Source organism: Phaenicophaeus curvirostris, chromosome 3, assembly GCF_032191515.1.
Source record: "Phaenicophaeus curvirostris isolate KB17595 chromosome 3, BPBGC_Pcur_1.0, whole genome shotgun sequence".
Classification (NCBI taxonomy): Eukaryota; Metazoa; Chordata; class Aves; order Cuculiformes; family Cuculidae; genus Phaenicophaeus; species Phaenicophaeus curvirostris.
The window spans coordinates 42,862,411-42,883,829 of record NC_091394.1 but is presented as its reverse complement, the minus strand read 5'-3'; the positions used below and the strand labels follow the sequence as shown (position 1 = coordinate 42,883,829).

General features: G+C 42.5%; 2 protein-coding genes across 5 annotated transcripts in view; one reads left to right on the top strand and one right to left on the bottom strand.

The window, feature by feature from the left end:
- Window positions 1-21,419, top strand: part of SLC66A2 (solute carrier family 66 member 2) — a 102,251-nt gene that overhangs the window by 64,636 nt on the left and 16,196 nt on the right. The window lies entirely within an intron of this gene.
- The window catches only part of KCNG2 (potassium voltage-gated channel modifier subfamily G member 2), a 57,659-nt gene continuing 39,447 nt past the window's right edge, over window positions 3,208-21,419 (bottom strand). For all 3 annotated transcript variants that reach the window (XM_069853800.1, XM_069853801.1, XM_069853798.1), the window contains exon 3: window positions 3,208-4,804. In XM_069853800.1, coding sequence (XP_069709901.1) covers window positions 3,992-4,804 — 813 coding nt within the window. In that variant the 3' untranslated portion in view covers window positions 3,208-3,991. The remainder of the gene's footprint in view (window positions 4,805-21,419) is intronic.

The following is a 21,419-nucleotide window of genomic DNA, read 5'->3' as shown; positions in this document are numbered from 1 at the left end:
AAACACACTGCCTGGATACCTGTGCCAGCAACACTAAATAAGAGACATGGACTAGAACAAAATGTGAGGTACGCCCTGGAGCGGGGGCAGATCTTCCTGTAAACAGCCATGTAATGCAGCCAGGTCCCCAGTACATGCCAGCATCTGGAAATGTCCCATCAGCAAACACAGATGGTGGCCTTCCGTGTCCCAATTTATGTGGATTTGGCTCTTGGCAGGTGCTGGCTTAGCTGTGCTGTGAGACTGAAGGGCATTGCTGAGCCTCAGATGGGCCAGCAGAGCCACACTATTTCTCTACCCGTCAACCTCTCCATCTGCCTCTTTCCTCCTTTGCCCCAAGGCTTCATACTCTTCTAAGAATGCAGCTTGTAGGCACCAGGCCCTGTGAGAGAGCCAAGGATACTTGCCCCAGTGAAGCATCTGCTGCCATATACTGTCTGTTCTGGCCCCATCAATGTGAGACAGCAACCTCTGTCTGCCTCACTGCTGATGGGGTGGTACCAGTGTCATGTTTTTCTTACGGTTAGTGCTTTTTCTTAATTGAGTTTGCTGTGAGGCAGGAGATGGCTTTGCTCACTTGCCACACAAGCAGAAGGAGTTGTGTTTGACTTTGCACAATTCTCTCTAACTCTGTAAATTTACCAATTACCACATCTTTAGTTCTCAAACACAATTACAATTTTTGGATCATTATTATTGCCAGCTGCCAGAATTTGTGTGCCCACATGTGCTGCAACCAAGATGGCTGTGTAGAAGAGGCAGCTCTGCTCACATGCGTTTTGAGTCTCTGTCCCATATGAGAGAGGAATTTTTTTTTTCCTTGGGGCAAACCCACTGTGCTACAACTATGAAGAACTAAATTGTGTTTCAAAGGAACAGATATGAGTACTTGTTGGCACCAGCCATGTGTGCAGACAGCAGTGTAGCATTTATTATAGTTGGAGATAAATGGCCTTAAATCATGTGTGTGCAATGTCAAATCAAAAAAACAACTATACACAACAAAACCAACAGTTCTCCAGTAGCTGCTCAAAAGTAATAGGCATCACATGTGACAACAGAAATGCTGTGTGAAACTCACTCTTCTTTTATGTCTGGCAATGTGCATATCACAAATTTATCCAGCTTCCTTTTGTTTAAAATGTTCCTGGTTTGTATTTGTTTCCTCATCTGCCATCTCAATACATAAAATGAAGCTTTATTGAAAGCCAGGCTTTGACTAACATACATGATGGGTGGGTTTTGTCACTTTATTAAAACACTGTGTGTGCTAGAATTAATTATACGCCTTTTGAAAATATAAAGAACTCACTATTGTAGGACAATAGAAACTCGATGGAGCACAGCAACAGTAGGATGTGTGTCAATCTTCCTACACAGCTGCTGACCTGGGGTTAGATGTCTTGGTGATGTCTTTTCGTGCTGCAGGGGCAAAAGCGGCATTCGTTCATGGTTATATGCTAGCAATGCAAGTGTGAAAACTATAATTCTGGAAGGATGTTTACTCTAACATGGCTCTTCTAAGAGTCAGCTAATGCTGCTGATCATTCATGGGCCTCGTTACCTTGAGGAGATGTATACTGCACCCTGTATGCACGCTAGCCATGATCACTGCATTCACAGCAGAGATGTAGCTCTAAAAGTACCTGATGTGCATGAACCAAAGTACCATGAAAGGCGAACTTGTGGCTTCACGTGGTGAATATTTTGGGTCCCAAGTGAAGACTGCACACACAAATACCACCATAAAATGCTCTGCTGCCCCTCATCACCACCCCACTGCTCACTTTGCTGGTTTGCATTTACCTGGCTGCAAAGCTGTATCTCTGATGCCTAACCTTAATAAGCCTTAATGTCTACATCAGGAATAAAGAAATAATAAAATTAAAATATCTCATGAGTCACAACAGCCCAGTGCTGGTGTTGCTTTGCCAGGAGTCAGAGTCAGCTGAGGCATCATCCACCGGCCCTTGGCCCTCCTTGCTTGGCACAAGGAGCAGATGTTCTGGTGGTGATGGGCTGTGAATGATGGGTAGAGCCCTGGCACAAGTGGTTGTGTTTGGTTTGCATGTAGTTCAATACAGCTGGGAGTCTGGAAACCCAGATGCAGCCCCAGAGGCAGTGAGGGGGGGCGGCTCAGTTTTGCTGCCTCCATCTCTTGCAGCACTCACACGAGCTGTATGTGTATCACATGGGTTGCTTCTAGCTGCATAACAAAACACAGTAGCTGGCCCAGTGACTCTGCCGCGCTGCAGGGCTGTTGGGCCTGGATAGGACTGCAAAGGAGCAGCACCAGGGCTACCATGGGGCAGAGAGGACCAGTGACATGGGATCCTGGCTACAGTACAGGCATGCATGGCTTCACAGCAGCACAGCAAAACACTGCCTCCCCCCCTCTTGCCTGAATCATCAGAGGCAACCATTCATCAACAAAGCTTCTAATTTTCATTAAAGTGTAACCTTACATTTTCCCTTACTCCATCCCTATAAGGCATGGCTTAGTACAGGAGTTTGCTAATGTAAGGTTGGTGTTACAACTTATTCTGAGGCAAAAAACAACCCCAACCAACACAAACCAGACAAATCCCACTTTCAGTACCTCAGCTTTTGTTCCCTTCCTGGCGGGAGGGGAATACAGAGGCCAACACTGCATGGCTGTAATACAAATGGGGGTGCAGGTACAAGAAAGAGTTGTGCTCCATTTCCCTTCATCCCCTGATTATATCCCACCTGCAGGAGCAGTGAAAGACCCACGCAGCACACTGACTTGGCCCAGCTTCTCCAGAGAGGGAGCTGTAGAGCTCAGGGGCTGGTATCTGTAAACAAACACGCAGATGCCACCATATGATTCATTTTCCCTTTAAATTAAAACCCTTAGCTCTTTTGAGAATTAGGAAGAAGAGACAGAAAAATAATTCTAATTTTTAGGTGATAGGATTGTGTTTTTCTTAGTGGGGAGAAAAAATGTACTCCTAATGTAGAGCACAGCTGTTACGCTGCAGCTTGGGCCAGAGCCCACTGAAGGCATCTTACTGACTTCACCGGGTTTGAACTACTCCTGCTTGCACATGACTGCAGTCGCTGCAGGCACCACTGCTGAGGAAGAGTATGCAGAGCTGGGACTTACTGCTTGTATAACATCACTCTCCCATTCGTGAGCTGTGTGTAGTTCAAATTTAGTCATCCATTAAACATATTTTGTGATACATAAGAGAAAGTTAACAGAAAGTGGAGAAATGACATTATTTGTAAAGGTATTTGTTATATTCCATTCTTAGCAAAGGAAAAAAAAAAGTTAACATTCAGTCCCATAGTCAGGAAGATTGTCTATGTTTACTTCTGTCATGGGGCTAAGTTACAAAGCTTAGGGTGGTAAATATGCATAGTTACTAAATAATGCATACTGCTCTAGCGCACAACTTGGAGCTGGCAGCTAGCAGCCCAGGCTGCCCTGCTTGATATGTGGAAAAGGCAAAACCAAACCCCCGGGAAAGCTGAAGGGATGTTTCTGCCCTTCTTTTGCCCTCACCCCTTCACCTTGTCTGAGGTTCATGTTCTGCGGTGGAGCTGCCGAAACAACCCTCGCGTGCATGGGTTGTAACAGTACGAGGAGCTCTCTCATTCACCCCTTGCACGCAGAGCAGCACTGAGCAGGGAGGACGCAGAGTGCTGGCTGCTCTGCCGAACAGCACCCAGCACAGGCTGTGCTCCATGTTACGTTCTCCTGGCTGGCTATGTTCAACAGCTGCTCCTTGCAGTTTGTCAAAAATACTTGTTCAATAGAAAAGAAAGACCCTAAGAAAAGCGATAGAGCAAAGCGGTACTTCTTAAGTGTTTCCAGGGGCACTTTTCAGCATGACCTCAGGATCAAAAGCTGGTCTTTAGGGATAAATTTTTGTGTGTCTGCCCCTCATTTATGCAGTTCAAGATGTTCTTTTTGCAGAACTGTCCTCTTCTTGTGCTGCCAAGCTGTGTCTTCAGCTGTTCAGAGTCAAAAATCTTTCTTGGCTTCCTGGTCCACCATGGGCCATCCCTCCTGCCCAGCAGCATCTGGTGGGAATGTGACACTGAGACCCTGTGTACTGCCGCCACCTGGGACTTCGGTGCTGCCTTCTAGCTGGCACATCTGCCTGCTTGCTGCTCGTTGCTGCTGCTCCTTCAGCTCACTGTAGGAACGGGAAAAGGTATGAAAGATGGATGTGACTGGGAAAGCCATCAGCAAAATCCCACTCAAGATACTGCTCAGGGCCACCACCTGTCCAGGGATGCTACGAGGAACCATGTCCCCATAGCCAACAGTTGTCATGGAGATCACAGCCCACCAGTAACTGGTGGGGATGCTTGTGAATTCTTGCTTGGCTCCCAGTTCACTCTCAGCCAAGTACACCAAGGGTGAGAAGAGGGCCATGGCAACGCAAAGGAAGAGCAGGAGGAGCCCAAATTCTCTGGTGCACCGTCGCACCGTGAGCCCCAGCGTCTGCAGCCCCAGTGAATGCCGTGCCAACCTCATCACATACAGGATACGCAGAGCCCGCAGGAAGCGCAGCACCAGACCCACTCGTTCCAGGTACTTATTCCCAGCTCCCCCGCTTGGCTTGCTGCTGTTTTTCGTGGAGACCATATCCACAATGAGAGAGATATAGAAAGGCAAGATGGCCAGGATGTCGATGATGTTGAGTGGCGTTTTCAGGAAAGCACACTTGTTCTCCGCCTGGATGGATCGCAGCAGGAACTCAAATGAAAACCATGCCACACACACTGTCTCCAGCACAAAGATGTCATAGCACTTCTGTGAGCATTCACCCTGGGGAGAAGAGGAGCAGGAAACACAGAAAAGGGGGAAGAAAAAGATTTAGCTTGGAAGTTAACCAAAGAAACAGAGTGACAGTTCTTAAGGAAAGTGCCACATGAAATGGGTATGAATTGCTAGGTACCAAAGTAAAATCATCACTGCTAAGAGCAGCTGGGATGGATAACTAAACCCAGAGCTACTTCTATGTGTTCGTTGCAGAACAGGTCAACGACAGTCAGGAGTATCCTGAGGCTGCCAAGAATTTGGTGTGATCCTGTCAGCTGTTGGTCAGGCAGCCCACAGCTGAAAGACAAGTGACTCACACCTCATTTTGAATGGAGCCTTTAGCGCCCTTTAGAAAGGATTAGTACAGGATTCAAGGATTTTAATAAATGGGTGATCTCTCCCTTCCTGATCGATAATAAATTGTTTATAAATGGCTCATAAACATCTACAGTATTTTATGTTTTGTTTTTGGTGTTGTCTATAATCTATTATTCACAGAATATAGAATTTTTTTTATATTCCAGTGAACATTTATTAACACACTAGCCCTATAGTCAGAAGCTTATATAAAGTACTGACAAATGTAGGTATTTCTAAAAGACAAAGTACCAAAAGAAAAAGAACCACAAGAAGATGGGATGGCCTGGAGAGATAAGCATTTTCAATTACTTCACCTGTAACAACTAATGACCATAATGCCCTTCCCAAGCGTCCTGAGGCACTGGAAGAGGTGCACTTCCCTACAGGCTCACTTAGTGGAAAATAAACAAGCCAGCCCTGGCACAGTGGAACAGCAATAAACAATAACAATGGTGATGGCTGCTCTTTGATTGTTAATTCAACAGCACAAATACTATGCTGATTCTCTTTAATAATTTAAAAAGCTGATTATTATTCAGCTGGACTTGCTAACAGATTTTCATGTGGACAATTATAGGACTAGTCCTGTAGTCCTGTTTCCTCTGTAAATGCTCACTTATATGAACGTTTTAATGCTCTGGGAGCTTTGAGTGGAAGGCGAGTGTATATTTATTTAAGGAAAGTGTATACTTATTCAGTGAGCCAGTTTGACTCTTAGCAGTTCTTGAAAACTCTTTTAAGAATAAAGGAGATAGTCCATGGTAGTGGGGTACGTGACTCACCCTGAATGCAACAGGTTAGCACCAGTGTAAAACCTGATTTTGCTGCTTAAGCTAAATTATAGCAACACAGTATCACTCAAGAGTGGTGAGGCTGTGTCAAGCTTGTTTCCATTTATGCTCTGGAGAAGCTGAGAATCTGACACATCTATAAACACTTTTGCCCACACGCTCACCATAGGTGTCTTTTGCTAAGTGGAGGCAAAGAAATTTTTACTGCACAGCACCACATCCTAGCTTCATCTTTCTCTAAGTGTTTATGCACAGTTTTCTCTGTTGTGAAAGAAAACATCAAAATAGTTACAAGATGTTTGCCCTCTCCACTAACTACAGCATTCCCCAAAATGTGGGGGAGTGACTGGATATACACTTTCCAAGGGGTGCTGCACTGCCGGCAGCAAGAGCAGTGTCATCACATTGAGTATGAAGCCTTGTGTTACCTCGACATGATAATTAAAATGTCAAGGCACCCTCTCCATTTCATGCTTAAGAAGAGAGACAATGACTAAAAAGATGTCGATAAGATAAAAAAAAAGTGAAAAGGAATCCTCAAAGATGGCATTTATAGTCCTTGTATTAAACATGATGAAAGGCTGTAGTGTTTTATATTTGAAGATTTTTTTAATTCTACTTTCAATTGATACATGATATACCTCCCACTATTTCCCAGCGGGTCATACTGATATGGAAAGGAAAATCATATGTCCCATTGAAACTGCTGTCAAGATCTTAAGCATATTGCAGGGAAGAAAGATAATCTTGTTTTACTAGTGTAGTAGTTCAGATAGCCAGGCGTCTTTTCAATGCTGGCAAGTAGGAAGACTAGAAGGAGCTTAAATTATATCTGCCAAACCAGATTAATAATTTGGTCATAAATAAATGGTTTTGCCACAATCCTGACACATAGGACAATACATTTTGGTTTTAGGGGCTTTACTCCTATCACAGCATAATAAAGATGTCAGGATCTCCCATCAGAGACGGAAGCAAGATGCTTTCTTACTACTGCACAAATCAGGCTCTATAAGCCAAAGTTCACAAAGTCATTTGAAGGACTCTGCTTGTGCCGCTATAACTCGTTACCTTATTACCAAGAAACCAGCCATCAGACAGATATTTGTCCCAGAGCCCTGCTGCCTGAGAATCTCACATCACGATACACTTGATCTCACACCGAAGGGCAATGGTTGCCTGTGATTTGCAGTTCCTGATGCTATGCTTGCACATGCACAGAAGGATCAGGCTGAGACATTAGGAAGACAACCCACAGAAGAACAGCCATGGCCTGGGCAAAGTACCAGCAATGGCAAGAAGGAAAAAACTCTCATATGCAAATTGCTTTCTCTGAGAGGTATATCACTACTTGGACCATCACGTATGGAAACAAAGATGTAGCTTGCCTTAAGAGACCTATCTGGCAGGAAGCATTCTGTATTCAGGGGTGCATGTATATTATTTTCATACCAATAAAAGTTTAAAGAAAGTCAGTGAAGCCTATGGAGAATTTAGCCTTGAAATAGATCTACAAGGCATTTAATAGCTAATTTCGCTCATAATTCCCCCAGTACTCTTTATTTGGTGCATAAGGAAGAGAAACTCTCTGAAGCATGTGAGTTTTGGTGTGGGAGCAAACAGGAGTGAAAATTGTTCCTCATTAATGGACTACAAGTGGCGATGACTTTTGGAAGACTCTATCTGCCCTCCCACACTCTGGCATGTTTATCCTGTGTAGGTTCACAAACCTACAGCTTTGCTATTTATGGCTCCAATCTTCCTGCAGAACTACATAAAAAAATGCAAGCACAGGAGCAGCCTGGTAACCTTTGCTCATCTGAGCGTGAGACGCATGGCAGTATCTGAAGGTCAAGTCATCCAGCACAGAAGAATCAAGCTAGCATCTTTGCCCATCATTGTAATGAAGAGCTGAAATGTTCTCCATCCAGAGCTGATGGTGGGCTCGAGCTTTCTCTTGCTCTTCTCACTACCCACAGCTGACAGCTAACATTGTGAATGCTGAAATGTTTACTTTCAGTACAGTGGAGTGATAATGCTCCGCTACACAGAGTTCATTTCAATAGGATGAAACAATCCTCTCTTCTAGCTATTGCATAATTATCTTCAGCTAAGTGCTAGTCTTTCTCAGTATCATTATTAACCTATTGCAATCTGAACAAGCCAGGCTCTGTCCGAAGGCTGTACTGAGAATAAGAAAGTCTGAACAGTCTTTTAGAGAACAGACCTCTAAAATTTCAATTAACCTGCCAGAGGCCTTTCTTTCACTAACTAAATGTCTTCCTGTCCCCTGGATCATGTTTCAATATCATCTAGGTATAACCTTTTATTATTCTGATATGAAATCAAAACCAGTAACACCAAAAATGTGTTTTATGGGTTTTGTGTTTTGTTTCCTTCAGCTGCAGCTGCTGCTTTTCATAGCAGCCCCCCACCCCGGCCTTGATTACAGCATTGTAAAAATAAAAAAAGTGCCATTTTTCTCTTTGTGAAACTTATAACTATGTATTTGAGTCCAAGCGGATGTTGTAACTCTGTTTAGGCTTTTGAAGTTTTTTCCAATCAAGAAAAAAAAAAACCCAAAAATGCACAGAAAGACACACACAAATGGAAAAAAGCAATCAAGAATTAATCAGCTATTGGAATAAGAGAAAAATAAGTCCTAACAGAATAGGATATCATCCTGCCCAGAATAGGTCTGTGTCAAATCTCAAATGTTCTCAAAAAAATATAATGAAGCTATACTGACTCATGGCCATAAACACATACAGTAACAACTATATTCCACTTTTTACTTTTTGTAGCTCTTATACTGACTAACCAGATTTCTTCATCTTGTAACGTTTTTATATATTTTTAAGATTATATTAAAAGACTAAGATTCTTCTTTATTAATGTGCACATAACCATGCCATTAAACAAAAAATATCTTAGGCATTCAATTACAAGAAACAGTGGTATAGTAAAAACATATGGACACAGTTGTTCCTTACAAGATGTAGATATGTGTATATGTATTTAAGGGTGTATATGTGTTTCTTTTCAACAGCAAGCAGGGTTTTTTTCCCATGCAGAAATTACTTGAGTATGGGGAAATATCTGCAGTTGCATGGGATTTTGGGGCCTTTACTAATGTCAACTCAGGACACAAGAAAATAAATGAAGGTCTCAGTGAGTAATTCTATGCGGTCAAATTAAAGTGAGTCTCCTTCACTAGGATTTATAGAAATTTGCTGTCAAAAAGCCAACCACAGTGTCTTTCTTTGGAGGAAACATTTTCTTCTCCAAAGGTTTCTTTGGCAAAAGAAAAATTACAAAAAGAAATGCCGGTGTCACTGGAGTTCAAATCCAGCTGTACAGCTGTACTCATTGCTCTGTATGCTCTGCCTAAAAACTGCAGGCATTTTTCAGAAATGTTTTATTTTGATTTGCAGGATCCCCTTGACCAGTTCTTTCCTGTACTGTGCCTCAGAAAAATTCTCCAATGTGTGTTATGTGATTTCTTGACCCTGCCTTTGTCCTTTGGTCTCCTGAGAAGAAATTCTGACTCTTCTCTAGATTCTTGCAGGCTTTGACACCATCTCCCCTCTCTGGTATTAGAAGATGTCAAAAGCCCAGTCACCTCTAACCTCTCCAGTTGCTTTGCACACACATTTTGGTATGGTCAGCAGCTCCACAGCACTTTAAAGGCAGAAGTTTCAATGCTGCCCAATTCCCCTTGCAATGAAGATTTCCCTCCCTGTCAAACATATATATTAAGAAAAATCCCAAAACAACCCAAACATGAGAGGCACTGCACACAAAAATACTTACATAAGTTTAAAATCATGACATTTCTAAAATGATATTTTTATTCTTTTCCACTTGCTCCTTGCTACTTGAGCCTTTTGGCTCACATATTTCAAATGTTTCTCTGTGCACATCAGATCAAACTCTTTTTTAACAAAAATGTGGAACTTCTTGAAATTTTGTTGTAACTGAGGTCTCAGCACCAGAGATCAGCATTAAGGGACCTGCAGACAAAGTCCCTGTGGCTGCTACACAAGGTCTGCCCACAGCCTGGGCACAGCGCTGCACAGAGCACTACGGTACCCGGGTCAGAGGCTGAGGGTGTTCCTCTCGGATCTGGGCTGGAGGCTGAACTGCCTGTTTCAGTGAACAGCAGCCCCAGCTCCTGCTCAGAAGCAGACAGGGTGGAAGCCTGCACCTGGCTCTGTTCCAGCCTGCAGTAGTGCCTGGAACACAGGGTGCTGGATCACCACACACCCTCATCCCAGCTATTGTTGTGAAATGAAGAAGCCTTCCCTGAGAAAAATTCTAGCAAAACAGCAACATTTCCACAGTAAGGATGAGTGCACAACTCTTGTGATGTGATCCACTGTTGGAAGGGCCGTGTGACCCCCTGCCCTTGGGTGTAGACGTGCTTTCCTTGGCACTGACTACCTACAGACTTGATTGTAATTCAGTATATGCGCCATTAATGGTAGGGTCAGGCTGAACTTGCAGCCAGCCTGCTCTAAGCATTTCTTGTGCTCTTGAGCAAAGATGATTCAGCTACTGAACAGTCTGTTCTCAAAGCTGGTTGGCTGTGAATTCAAAGTAACGGTTTCTGTTTTTAAAGTTGCTGAGGGGCAAAGAAGGAGCTCTCTGCTTCCTCCTCTACACACTTTGATCTGCAACTGGAGCTGAGTTTGTGCTATATCTTCAGCCCACCTGCTAGAAAAGGTAACCATAGCCTTGCCTTCAGCAGGGACAATTGCCACAAATGGTTTGCAGTCATGTAATGGACACAAGATAGCTCTTGTACAATTGTTCCTGTAAAACTTGTCTCTGTCAAAGAGAAAGGGCAAGGAGGTGGGCAGGGGTTATACCTACTTTAGACTTATCTCTCTGGATTTCCTTTAATCCTGAGGCAGCACCACAGCCGCAAATCATCCCTTTTCAAAACCTCTCTGTGTGTTATTTTTATTCTTGTAGTGAAGCTGCAAGTAAATATGGAACTCAGTTGGAAAAAGGGACATGCCAAAAGGTTGTGGTGACTGCTAAAGTGTGCTAAAAACCACAGCCAGGTTAAGCAGCTTGTAAAATTACATGCTGTGCTATTCAGTTGCAGTCCTGTAGCCAGGGGGTTAGTGAGACAGAGCTGCCTGCACGTCCCCTGCATTTCTGGCTCAAAGTGCTCTTCTGACAGGTAACTATGAAGCCAAATGACTGCGTTCATGGAAACCTCAGAAAAAGGTCTGGAAGTCAACAGAAGGGAAGACAAGATCATGTGCATGAGGAGTTTAACTATGACCACTGCTGTAGACAAAATAGCCAGGAGACACAGATGGCACTCAAGATGGCACTCAAAGAGGAACCAGATGTGTTTCCTCGAGGTAATTTGTCTGATCCACAAGCAGTTTGCTTTGGCCATCTCACCCCCAAAGTACACAACCAAAATTAAATACTGTAGGTAGGACTAGGGTTTCTAAGCTGTAAATATTGAGCCTTGACACCTGTTTAACTGCCACCTTTTCCCTGCAAGTGCTGTAGATGCCTTTTTAACAGCTGTACTCTGACTGCATGGATTTGGCATATACATCTGAATTGTGGAGAAAGACACAAGACACAGGCAGTTTGATCACCCAGCTACCAGACAAGGCTATTCTTGTGATCCCTAAGGCTGTCCTCCATTTGCCTTCCACCTTCATGTACACTCCCTGTTGCATGCAGACAGATCCTTCAGTCCACTGTCCTTTTTTTTTTTTGCCACAGTAGAATTGCTGGGAATGGAAAGCAGGCAAGTAGTAGTACAGATGCACAAAATGCCTTCTTATTAATATCATCTTCTCAACCAGCTTTTCTCACACCTGCACCCACTTTTAGCACCTACTTCTCCAAAGGCAATGGTATTTGTTAGAGGGAAACAAATGTTATCTGGCTCTACTTCATGGAAAGCAAACAAAAAGTAAAATCTGAAGAAGCAATAAATATATAAAGACTAAAACAGATCATAAATACCTATGAAACAGAATACCATCAACTTGCCAGATTTTCAGATGCCTACCAGGAACAGCACAGTACCTCACTTGGAGAGGCTGGAGTGGGGATGTGAAGATATCTAGCATCTTAAAACCCCTAGGACATTGTCACTGCAGCTGGGAGAAACTTGAGGGAACAATATGCATACTGGCGGCTGTCTGCTACTGTCTCCCATTCTGATCATACCACACACCAGGAAAGAGGGGCCATGGTACAGCTTAAAGAGAAGTGATGCACCTTGGGTAACATTTTCTTTGAGGGTGCTTCTTAAGGGTCTCCTGCTTGCTCACTGCCTACCTCATGGGCTAGTATTCCCTTCACTTTGTATTTCTTTGGTTTTCTTGTGTTTGTAATCTGCTCCACTACAATGGGTACACACAGCTGCTCACAACCTGCAGTTTTCAACCTTGTAACAAGTCTTGACATCCATTTCTTCTCGCTTACCAAATACAAAAACCCAACACTTGTATTTGGAGTTTGCTGATAGATCCTAACATATAAGTGAAAGATTTTGTTTGTTCAAACCCCACCCATGTTCAACAAAGATGATTCAAACTGGAGTGAGATGGGAGAGTAACCCAAGATTACTTGGAGGGCTAGTGAAATAGAAAACCTGTCCCCAAACCAGGCAATTAAGTGCACTTCTTTACCATCATCAATTGAAGACAGAGAAGAGACATGGTTGCAGTCTACAAATAAACCAAGGGGATGAAGAGAAGCACTGTGTAATGGGGTAGTCAAATCTTCTAATTCAGGTCTGTCTGGAGATATTGAAAGTACTTCTATTTCTATTGATTATCTGGCAGTTTACAGTCCCCAGCTCATCCCACTGAATAGGGCATAAGATTGTTCCTTCGTACTCTTCAGTTCAAAGTCAAACAGGATAAGTCACTGGTTGGTTCTGTTAGAACAGCTGACTTTGTTTAGGAGTGGCTGGGATGGACAAACCCTTCAGCAGGTGGCAATCAACAGGTGAGGTAGGATTGGGAAGGTGGGGGACCTGAAATGTTCCATTTGCACTAGCTATTTGCAAAGACAGCCCATGACTAATCAAAAGGATGGAGTTGGCAGAGAAGAAATAGCTACACCAGCATCCAGAATCTGGACACTGAAGACACATGAGGTTCATGAAGACACATGAAGACACATGAAGACACACTGAAGACACATGAAGACACATGAGGTTCCAAAAATGCCCCCTCCAAGAACAGGGAAGGCCAGAGGTCTTTTAAGGTTAAGCTGCTCTGTTTATGGAAATGGTGGTGTGATGTGGTAGCCATGACAACTGGGGACTGCACTCACCTCAGAGGACCCCTCCAAGCCCTACCTTCCTGTTACGTTCAAGTAGTAAAGCAAAATGATGCACTTGATACTCCTGGAGCTGGGCCTTCTGGGGGTCTGAGATCCCTACCTGGTTTGTCAATAGTTTTTGGCTGTGCATGTGTTTAAGACATAAGTAGGCTCTAAATAATAAAGAATTACAACCTGTATGTCCAAGAATAGGCTTACTGCATTTGTTTGAACAATTATTCTGAGTCAAAATACTAGTTAGTCGTATCTGGGATCTGCTTCGGCAATTGTACTGTATCTCAGTGCCATTTGGAAATTGTCTGAAGACAAACAGCTACACAAGAAGACACAGTCCATAAGAACAAGATACTGTATAAGAGATACATGAACTCCTACAGCATTTGAGGCAGGATTTCACAAGGCACTGCCCATATGACTTGCTTTCTAGCAGCTTTTCCCTGCAGCAGATCCCCTCTATGAGAAACACCCACTTGTGACACAGGTGCGGCCACAGCTCTCACACAGCCTGACATGCCTGGACCAGGCATGACCTGCACAGCTTGACCTCAGGGGGCTGCTCAGCACAAAGAATTTGTTAATCAGTCACTGCCATGGACAGACATAGTAACACAGAAAAAAAAATGATTTCACTAAGTCAGCGTGTCCTCCGAAGGACAGATTCACTTTAGGAACACTTATGTTCTTAGTGTTTCTGAGTAACTATTATCTTCAACTTTTTTATTTCCAGATTTCCATAATGTCTTTCTTGGGTTTGGCCCACTTTTTCACTGAAATTGAAATTAAAGAGAACGCCAACAGAATAATTAAACACCAGAAACCTCCTTGCTGACAAGTGCCCCCCTCTTCCCCTGATTTCACATGAACTAGAAATTGTCCTCCTCAGCCCACTCTATTTTCTTGCTATGATAGAGGCCTCATGTCCCCTGAGGCTTATAAATTACAATTATTTTTTTTTAAAAAAAATCCTTTCTATATAAATCTAAGCAAATGCTTGATCCTGAGCTTTTACATGAAGGAGCCTAGTTTCCTCGCAAATTAGCAAATCTTCTGATTTCTGGAGAATAATCATAGAATCACAGAATAGTTAGGGTTGGAAGGGACCTTAAAGATCATCAACTTACACCCCCACTGCCATGGGCAGGGACATCCCACTGGATCAGGTTACCCAAGGCCCCATCCAACCTGGCCTTGAACACCTCCAGGGATGGGGCATCCACAACTTCCCTGGGCAACCTCTTCCAGTGTCTCACCACTCTCGTGGTGAAGAAATTTTTCCTTATATCAAGCCTAAATCTGCCCCTCTCCAGTTTATACCCATTACCCCTCACCTTATCACCACAAGCACTTATGAATAGTTTCTCCCCAGCTTACTTGTAGGCCCCTTTCAGGTAGTGGAATGTCGCTATAAGATCACCTTGTAGCCTTCTCTTCTCCAAGCTGAACAACCCCATTGCACTTTGTAAGCTGTATTCCTGTACTTGCAAAAAAGGATGAATTTTTTGCAAGGTGGTTCTGACCACTGTGAAACCCTGCACTCTTTCTCATATTCCCCCTTTCTGCTCAAGCAACAGTAATGGTGTTTTCTGTGACAGCAGAGCAGAATGCAAGAACTGCCTGACTTGCTTTAAATTTTTTTTAAATCAAAGCCAGTGTTTCTACTTTGTATGAAGGCAACTAGCTGTGAACTGAGAGAAAAGACCCTCAGCTTCTGTGCACAAACACTCAATGCTTGGACCTTTCAGGCAGTTACTGCAATTTCTGTTCTGTTGTCATATTTACCCAGTGCAGTGTTTGCCAAGTTTCCAGCATGGCTCAGGATGTATTGGATGGCTGGGACCTTCACATTATTTTCTCTATTTCCTGTTTGTATCCAGGCTCAGAAAATTATCTGGAGCAGAGGAAACTGGAGGGGATGTGTGCCTGCATGGGAAGGTGAGGGTGTGAGGAACTTGCCAATGAATGGTCAGAGGGCTGGGCTGGCACATATCTTGGTGAACAGCCTCTTCTGGTTGAGGCATCCTGCTTGTGAGGGATGAAGCCCGGCTGGTAATGTTTACCCGGCCCTGTAGCACCCCTACAAACACAGCTAGGGCTGGACAAGATACCTTGGTCAGTATCTTGCCTTCACAGGGCCAGACTCATCCCATGTCACTCCTCTTCAGAAAGCTCCTAGGCTTCTGAGTTTTTTTGGCTGCCCTTGCCTTTAATCACAATTATGAACTGCCACTGCTCATCTCATCAGGGCCAAGGAAACGCCAGACATTCATCATCCTCACTGGTACGTCCTGTGCAGGGAGACTGCACTCCTGCACAAGTGAGTCAGGGACAGGATGGCAATTGCTCACTTATCTGTAAGGCCAGAAGGGGCTCTTGAGCCAATTGCCTGCAGAGCAGAGGATCTCACCAAGCGGCTCATGAATCACATGCATGATTTCAACTGAGTTAAGACACCATATTTAGAAGGACCGTCAGAATGTATTTAAAAATTGTATGAGATGTACTCAAGCATCTCCAGTTTGCGTTGTTAATTACCCACACTGTAAAACACCTTATTTCGAGCATGAGTTTGTCTACCTGCGGGTTCCAGTTATTGTTCACTGATGTCCACAGGCATTCTCATTCTGCTCTTTACTGCATGAAAAACTCTTCTAGTGTCTCACTGTAAAGCAGAATGTCCAGATTTTAAACAATTTTTTAACTTTTATTTTGACTTACCAGCTTAATGGATACCAATCTGGACATAGCATCTCAAGCCTCAATGCTTTGCATCTTACCCAGCATGTCAGATGGGAAATGGTGTACAGCTGACAGTCCACCAGGGTCCCTATATCTTTTTGGAGCCCTCACTTTCCAAAAGGGTGTTTTGTCCTGGGCCTTCTATGCTCTCTACACTTCCAGGCTGCACTCTCTGCTGATGAATATGCAGTTACCTCTGTATGCTTGAATCAGTTCAGCTTACTGCAATACTTCCAGTCCCTGACTAGTGTGTGATTTCTGCTACCTGCAAATTTAATTTTTAATTATTTTGTATTTTCTCCCAGACCACCAGCAACACACATAAGTAGCTCTGGCCCAACACCAAAAACACTTGCATGCCTTTCTGCATATACTGTCATTGGATGTTGATTTCCAATATTAGTTTTCTGCTACTTCGAGATCTAACAGGAATTATTAAAATATTTAATAAGGGAAGAAAGTTTATGAAAAATGTAATTTTTATTAAGGATTCATGTTGTGTGTCACTAATTCAAATATCCCACAGAAGTGTAAGTACCTACATCAGAAGTTGTTTTTGTCAGAAAACTTTATAACATTATAAAAAGTATATTCAGTTTCACTCTTGAGTGCTGTTCTGCATAGACTAGAATTAATTATGCTGTTATCCTCAAAAATGTTGCCAACTGCACTCAGTACCACCTTTTTCATGGTTTTACTTAGAACTTAATGTCACGTTTACCTTTAGAAAATCCAATGAGCTTATAGTATAGTTTTCTCCTAGTTCTTTCCCAAGTCTTTGTTAAAAACCTATTGCAAAAATTTTTAAACCTTATTTCTTTCATTTGTATACCACTCTTCTACCTTAATTTGTCTTGAATCTCAGTGTTTCCATGGACACTGCAAGGAGTCCCTAATTTAAAAAACTTCCTATATTTCATTTTAATCACTACATTTTGGGCAATAAGCATCTATAATTTTAAATGATTTAATGCAATTTTCTAAGTGCTGTGCATATGAATCAGCTCATTACCTCAGCCTAGTCATATAAGTTCTAGCTAAACGTAAATCTAGGCGCTTTTTTTCATCCCAAACCTCCAGAATTGATAGCAACCTCCCCTGGATCTCTGAGATGAAATTTCCAGGTGATATTTTTATTAAAAATCAGTGGAAGATTTCCCTCTTTCAATACACTAGGACAGTATGCAGTAAGCCCATACAGCAAAAGCTCTCTTGCAAAAGGTAGTGGAGCAATCTGTGGAGTAAAGAAGCTGTGCTGTACTCTCAGGATATTACAAAGCAGGCTATAATATCTGTAATAATTTTATAACAATGGCTCGAAGCTAAGCAACAATTATCCTGAGATTGCTTCAGAGACTCCTGAATGACTTACCTGGTATTCAGGACAATAAACCAACTAGTTATGGTGGTGGAATCAGAGAAATATTAAACGAAACTAAATATGGAGCATGCTCTGCTGGTTTAGACACATTAAACCAAACATAAACCAGTTAACAACGTGTCAAAGTTACAAATGCTTTTATGGGAGAGTCTTAGCTGTTTAATTATTTATCACTAATGTCATTCTGCAGCATGTTTATGCAATATTTAAAAGATGACCTAAGCCTTCTTTTTATTCATGAGAAGATATCCTGTAAACTGAAGAAGTTCATTAGCACAGCACAAAGTTACTAACAAGTCAACAGAAATTTTATCTTACCCAGGTTTTGTCTCACACTGTCTCCATTTTTTTACTTCTAATCCTAAAACACTGGAGAGATTTTCATGTGGTTTGCAAAGTCTATATTGTAACATACTGTCCTTAAAATCCTCCAGGGCAGCCCCTTGTTCCATACAAATTTTCTCTTTACTTCAGTAAAGCAACTCAGGAAAAGGTGCTTCAGTGCGACCCAAAGCTGGAAAAAGCCATGGCATGAACAGCTTTGGCAGTAACTTTGCTGAGATCAAGAATTTTGAGTAAAGGGTCTGCAGGTTCACTGAGGGACTCTGCACAAACCTGTTGCACAGTGTCATTGTGTGTGTGTGTCCCAATCTAAAGCAACTCTTAGTGAAAGAAAAGACAACATTTCTCTTAACCCTTCTGATACAGCAGAGAAAGATTTTCTTACTGGGACTCTGTTTCCTTTATCTTCTCTTAAAGAAGCTGCCACTACATAACAACTAGCTATGTCTGCTAAAGTCAAATCAAGCAGGAATACTGGATCAACTTTCCCTCAGGAAGGAAGTATTAAAGAAAGTAATTTATTCTTTTTTTTTCCCAAGAGAAGCAAGCAAAAGAAGCAAGTGATCTCCAACCCAGCACTCTGTCCATACAACCAATATTAAGAACAATAAATCATTCCTTCAAACATTTTCTATTCATTAACAGCTTAAAGCAGTCTTGCAAAAGGGAAGGTCTATCTCTGAAAAAGAGTTGTCCAAGCTACTTGACCTGGGGGTTCCAGACAGCTGCAGTGGTGGGAAGAGCAGGTGCAGTGGGCAATGTGTTGTGCAACAATGACACCAGTAACTCACTGCACCAAAAGTGCTTCCTAGTAGGAAGCATCTAATGATATCAAGCTCAGTAAACTAAACTGATATTGAGATACTCTAATGCCAACAGCTGGATTTGGAGAATCAGTAAAGGGAAGATTTAGATTCAGTTCCACAAAGGAAAGATAAATACATGTAGTTCTTTTACATTAGGGTCTGCTGTATCATGCAGATGGTTCACAGGCAAGCACAGTTCCCAGCAAAATGATCAAAGGACAAGCTCACTATTTCTTGATATTTACTTTGCCATTAGTCTGACATTTGAAAGTTCCATGGGAATCAGATAAAAAATGTCCACCACTTGAAACCCCACACAAGTCAACATTTAAGGTATAGACTGAGCACTGCTGAAGTTCTTGACTCCTTGGTATTAAAGTTCTGTGCGTGACCCACAGAAGCAACATCACTTGTTTCTTTCAATCCTCATCACTTTCAACTGCTTTCAGACTAACCTAAGCTGTTTGAAAAGGAACACATAGAGCAAATTTCTCTGACTGTCAAACAGGAGCTGGGAGACTGCATTATGATGATTCAGACTTACACTGCAGAACTTTGCAGTTACTACTCAGTTCTGGACTGTAAGAAGACATAATGCTGTAACTGCATCTTGCATGAACTAAATTGGTCTTACTGATGAAAAGAAAAAAAAATTTCCTTGCTTAGAAACCTAGCTCAAAGCTTAAGACATGAGAAATGTGTCCATGTACATGAACAGCAGTATAAATGCAATTTTTATTTCTGTTATGATGTTGGTTCATAGACATTGTGTTTAAGACTTTCTGTCCCAAAGCATTCACAGTCTAAGTGAGGGACTACACAGAAGAGGTGAGGAACCTAGATGAGGCAGGTTGTTCACAAACAACAAAGCAAACTTTTGGTTAGTGCTGATGACTAAAGCTGTGGGGAAAGGATGCTCTCAATGCTTGTAATTTGGGCTGTGTTACCATTTGGGCTGTGTTACCATTTTACCAATTATCATCCAAGCAGAAAACCTATTTTAAGCTTATGAAAGAAAAAAATAAGAAACACTTTAGTTAAAATAAACAAAGGCAAGGGCATGTGAACGTGAAAGTGAACATGAATCTCGTGTCTACAGGAACTACCTTGTGCACAATGTTGTAGAAAATGCAGGTGAAAACTGAGTCATTTGGTCTTTCCCTGGCCTCCAGCCCGCTGTGGCCTGAACTGCCTGGAGGAAACACAAAGTGTAAACTAGAACATAGGGGACAGTAGATCAGTTCAGATGCTATAACTAGTCGTATAGTTACTGCTAATGGTTTCTGCATTTAAACAGCAGAGCTGAGAGAATGATATAATGAATTCTTAGACGATCCCCAGAGAAATTAGTCCAATTCCCCAAAATTATTTTTATATGAAGTCTCCTTTGGTGCCTATACACTCTAAATAGTTATCTGTAATACCAGCAGGGAGATTTTTTTTAAAATGCATGTTTTATGTTGACTGTGTTGCTATTTCTAGAACAGTTTATTCCATGAAGAAAGAAAAACACAAGCTACAATTTATTAAGACTTTCATTGATGTAAACAAACCATCTATGCATCACATAAACGTATGGCTCTAAGTTAAAATCAAGAAAGTCTCAGTCTTGCATGCAGAAAACCAGCTGAACCACCACAAAAGAAGAAATGTTCTCCAGTAACAAAAAGCTTCTTTCCACACTCTCAAGCAGAGTGCCATCCTAGGGCAGAAAGCACTAACAGTAACAACTATTGTGCACCTTTACATTTTTTTCACTGAAATAAGAAAATAATTTAAAGTAAAAACAACAGTTTTCCCCACCCCAAAGTACCTCAAACTACAAGAGTCTTGAGACAAGATATTCATTCAACAAAATGTCTGGAATTTCTGATACTCCAAGGCCCTGAATACTTAGATTTCTTCCTATTTAGCTACCTATTTAGATTACAAACTTAAACAAATCACTAGTTTTAACCACAGAATCACAGAGTGATTGAGGTTGGATGGGACCTCTGGAGGTCATCTGCTCCAGCCCTCTTCACCTGCTCAAACAGGGCCACCTGGCTGCACTGAACTGTGTCCAGATAGCTTTTGAATATCTCCAGGTGGAGATGCCATGACCACTCTGGGCAACCTGTGCCAGTGCTCAGCCAACCTTAGGGTGAAAAAGTGTTTCCTGATGTTCAGAGGAAACCCCCTGTGTTTGTGCCCATTGCCTCTGTTCCTTCCACTAGGCACCACTGAACAGAGCCTGAGTCTACCCTCCTGTCAGGTATTTATGCACACTGATGAGGTATCCCCCAGAGGCTTCTCTTCTCCAGGCTAAACAAAGCTTCTCTCAGCCTTTCCTTATATGTGAGATGCTCCAGTCCCTTAACCAAATTTGTGGCCCTTTGCTGGACTTTCTGCAGTATGCCCATCTCGCTCTTGTACCAGGGACCCCAGAACTGGACACAGATGTGGCCTCATAAGTGCTGAGGAGAGAGGCTGGATCACCTCCCTCAACCTGCTGGCAGAACGTTGCCTAATGATACTTGGGATACCATGAACCCTCTTTGCTGGAAGGACACATCGCTGGCTTATGTTCAACATGGTGTCCACCAGGACCCCTGGGTCCTTTTCTGCCAAACTGCTTTCCAGCTGGGTGATGCCCAGCATATACTGGCACATGGGAGTGATCCATTCCAGATGCAGAACTCTGCATTTCTCCTTGATGAACTTTCTAAGTTCTCTGTCAGCCCATTTCTGCAGCCTATAGAAGTGGTTCTGTATGGCAGCATGCCCCTGTGGCTTATCAGTCACTTGTACAAAGTTTGCATCATCAGCAAACCCTGCCTAACTCTTCAGATCACTAATGAAGATGTTGAACAGGACTGGATCCAGTATGA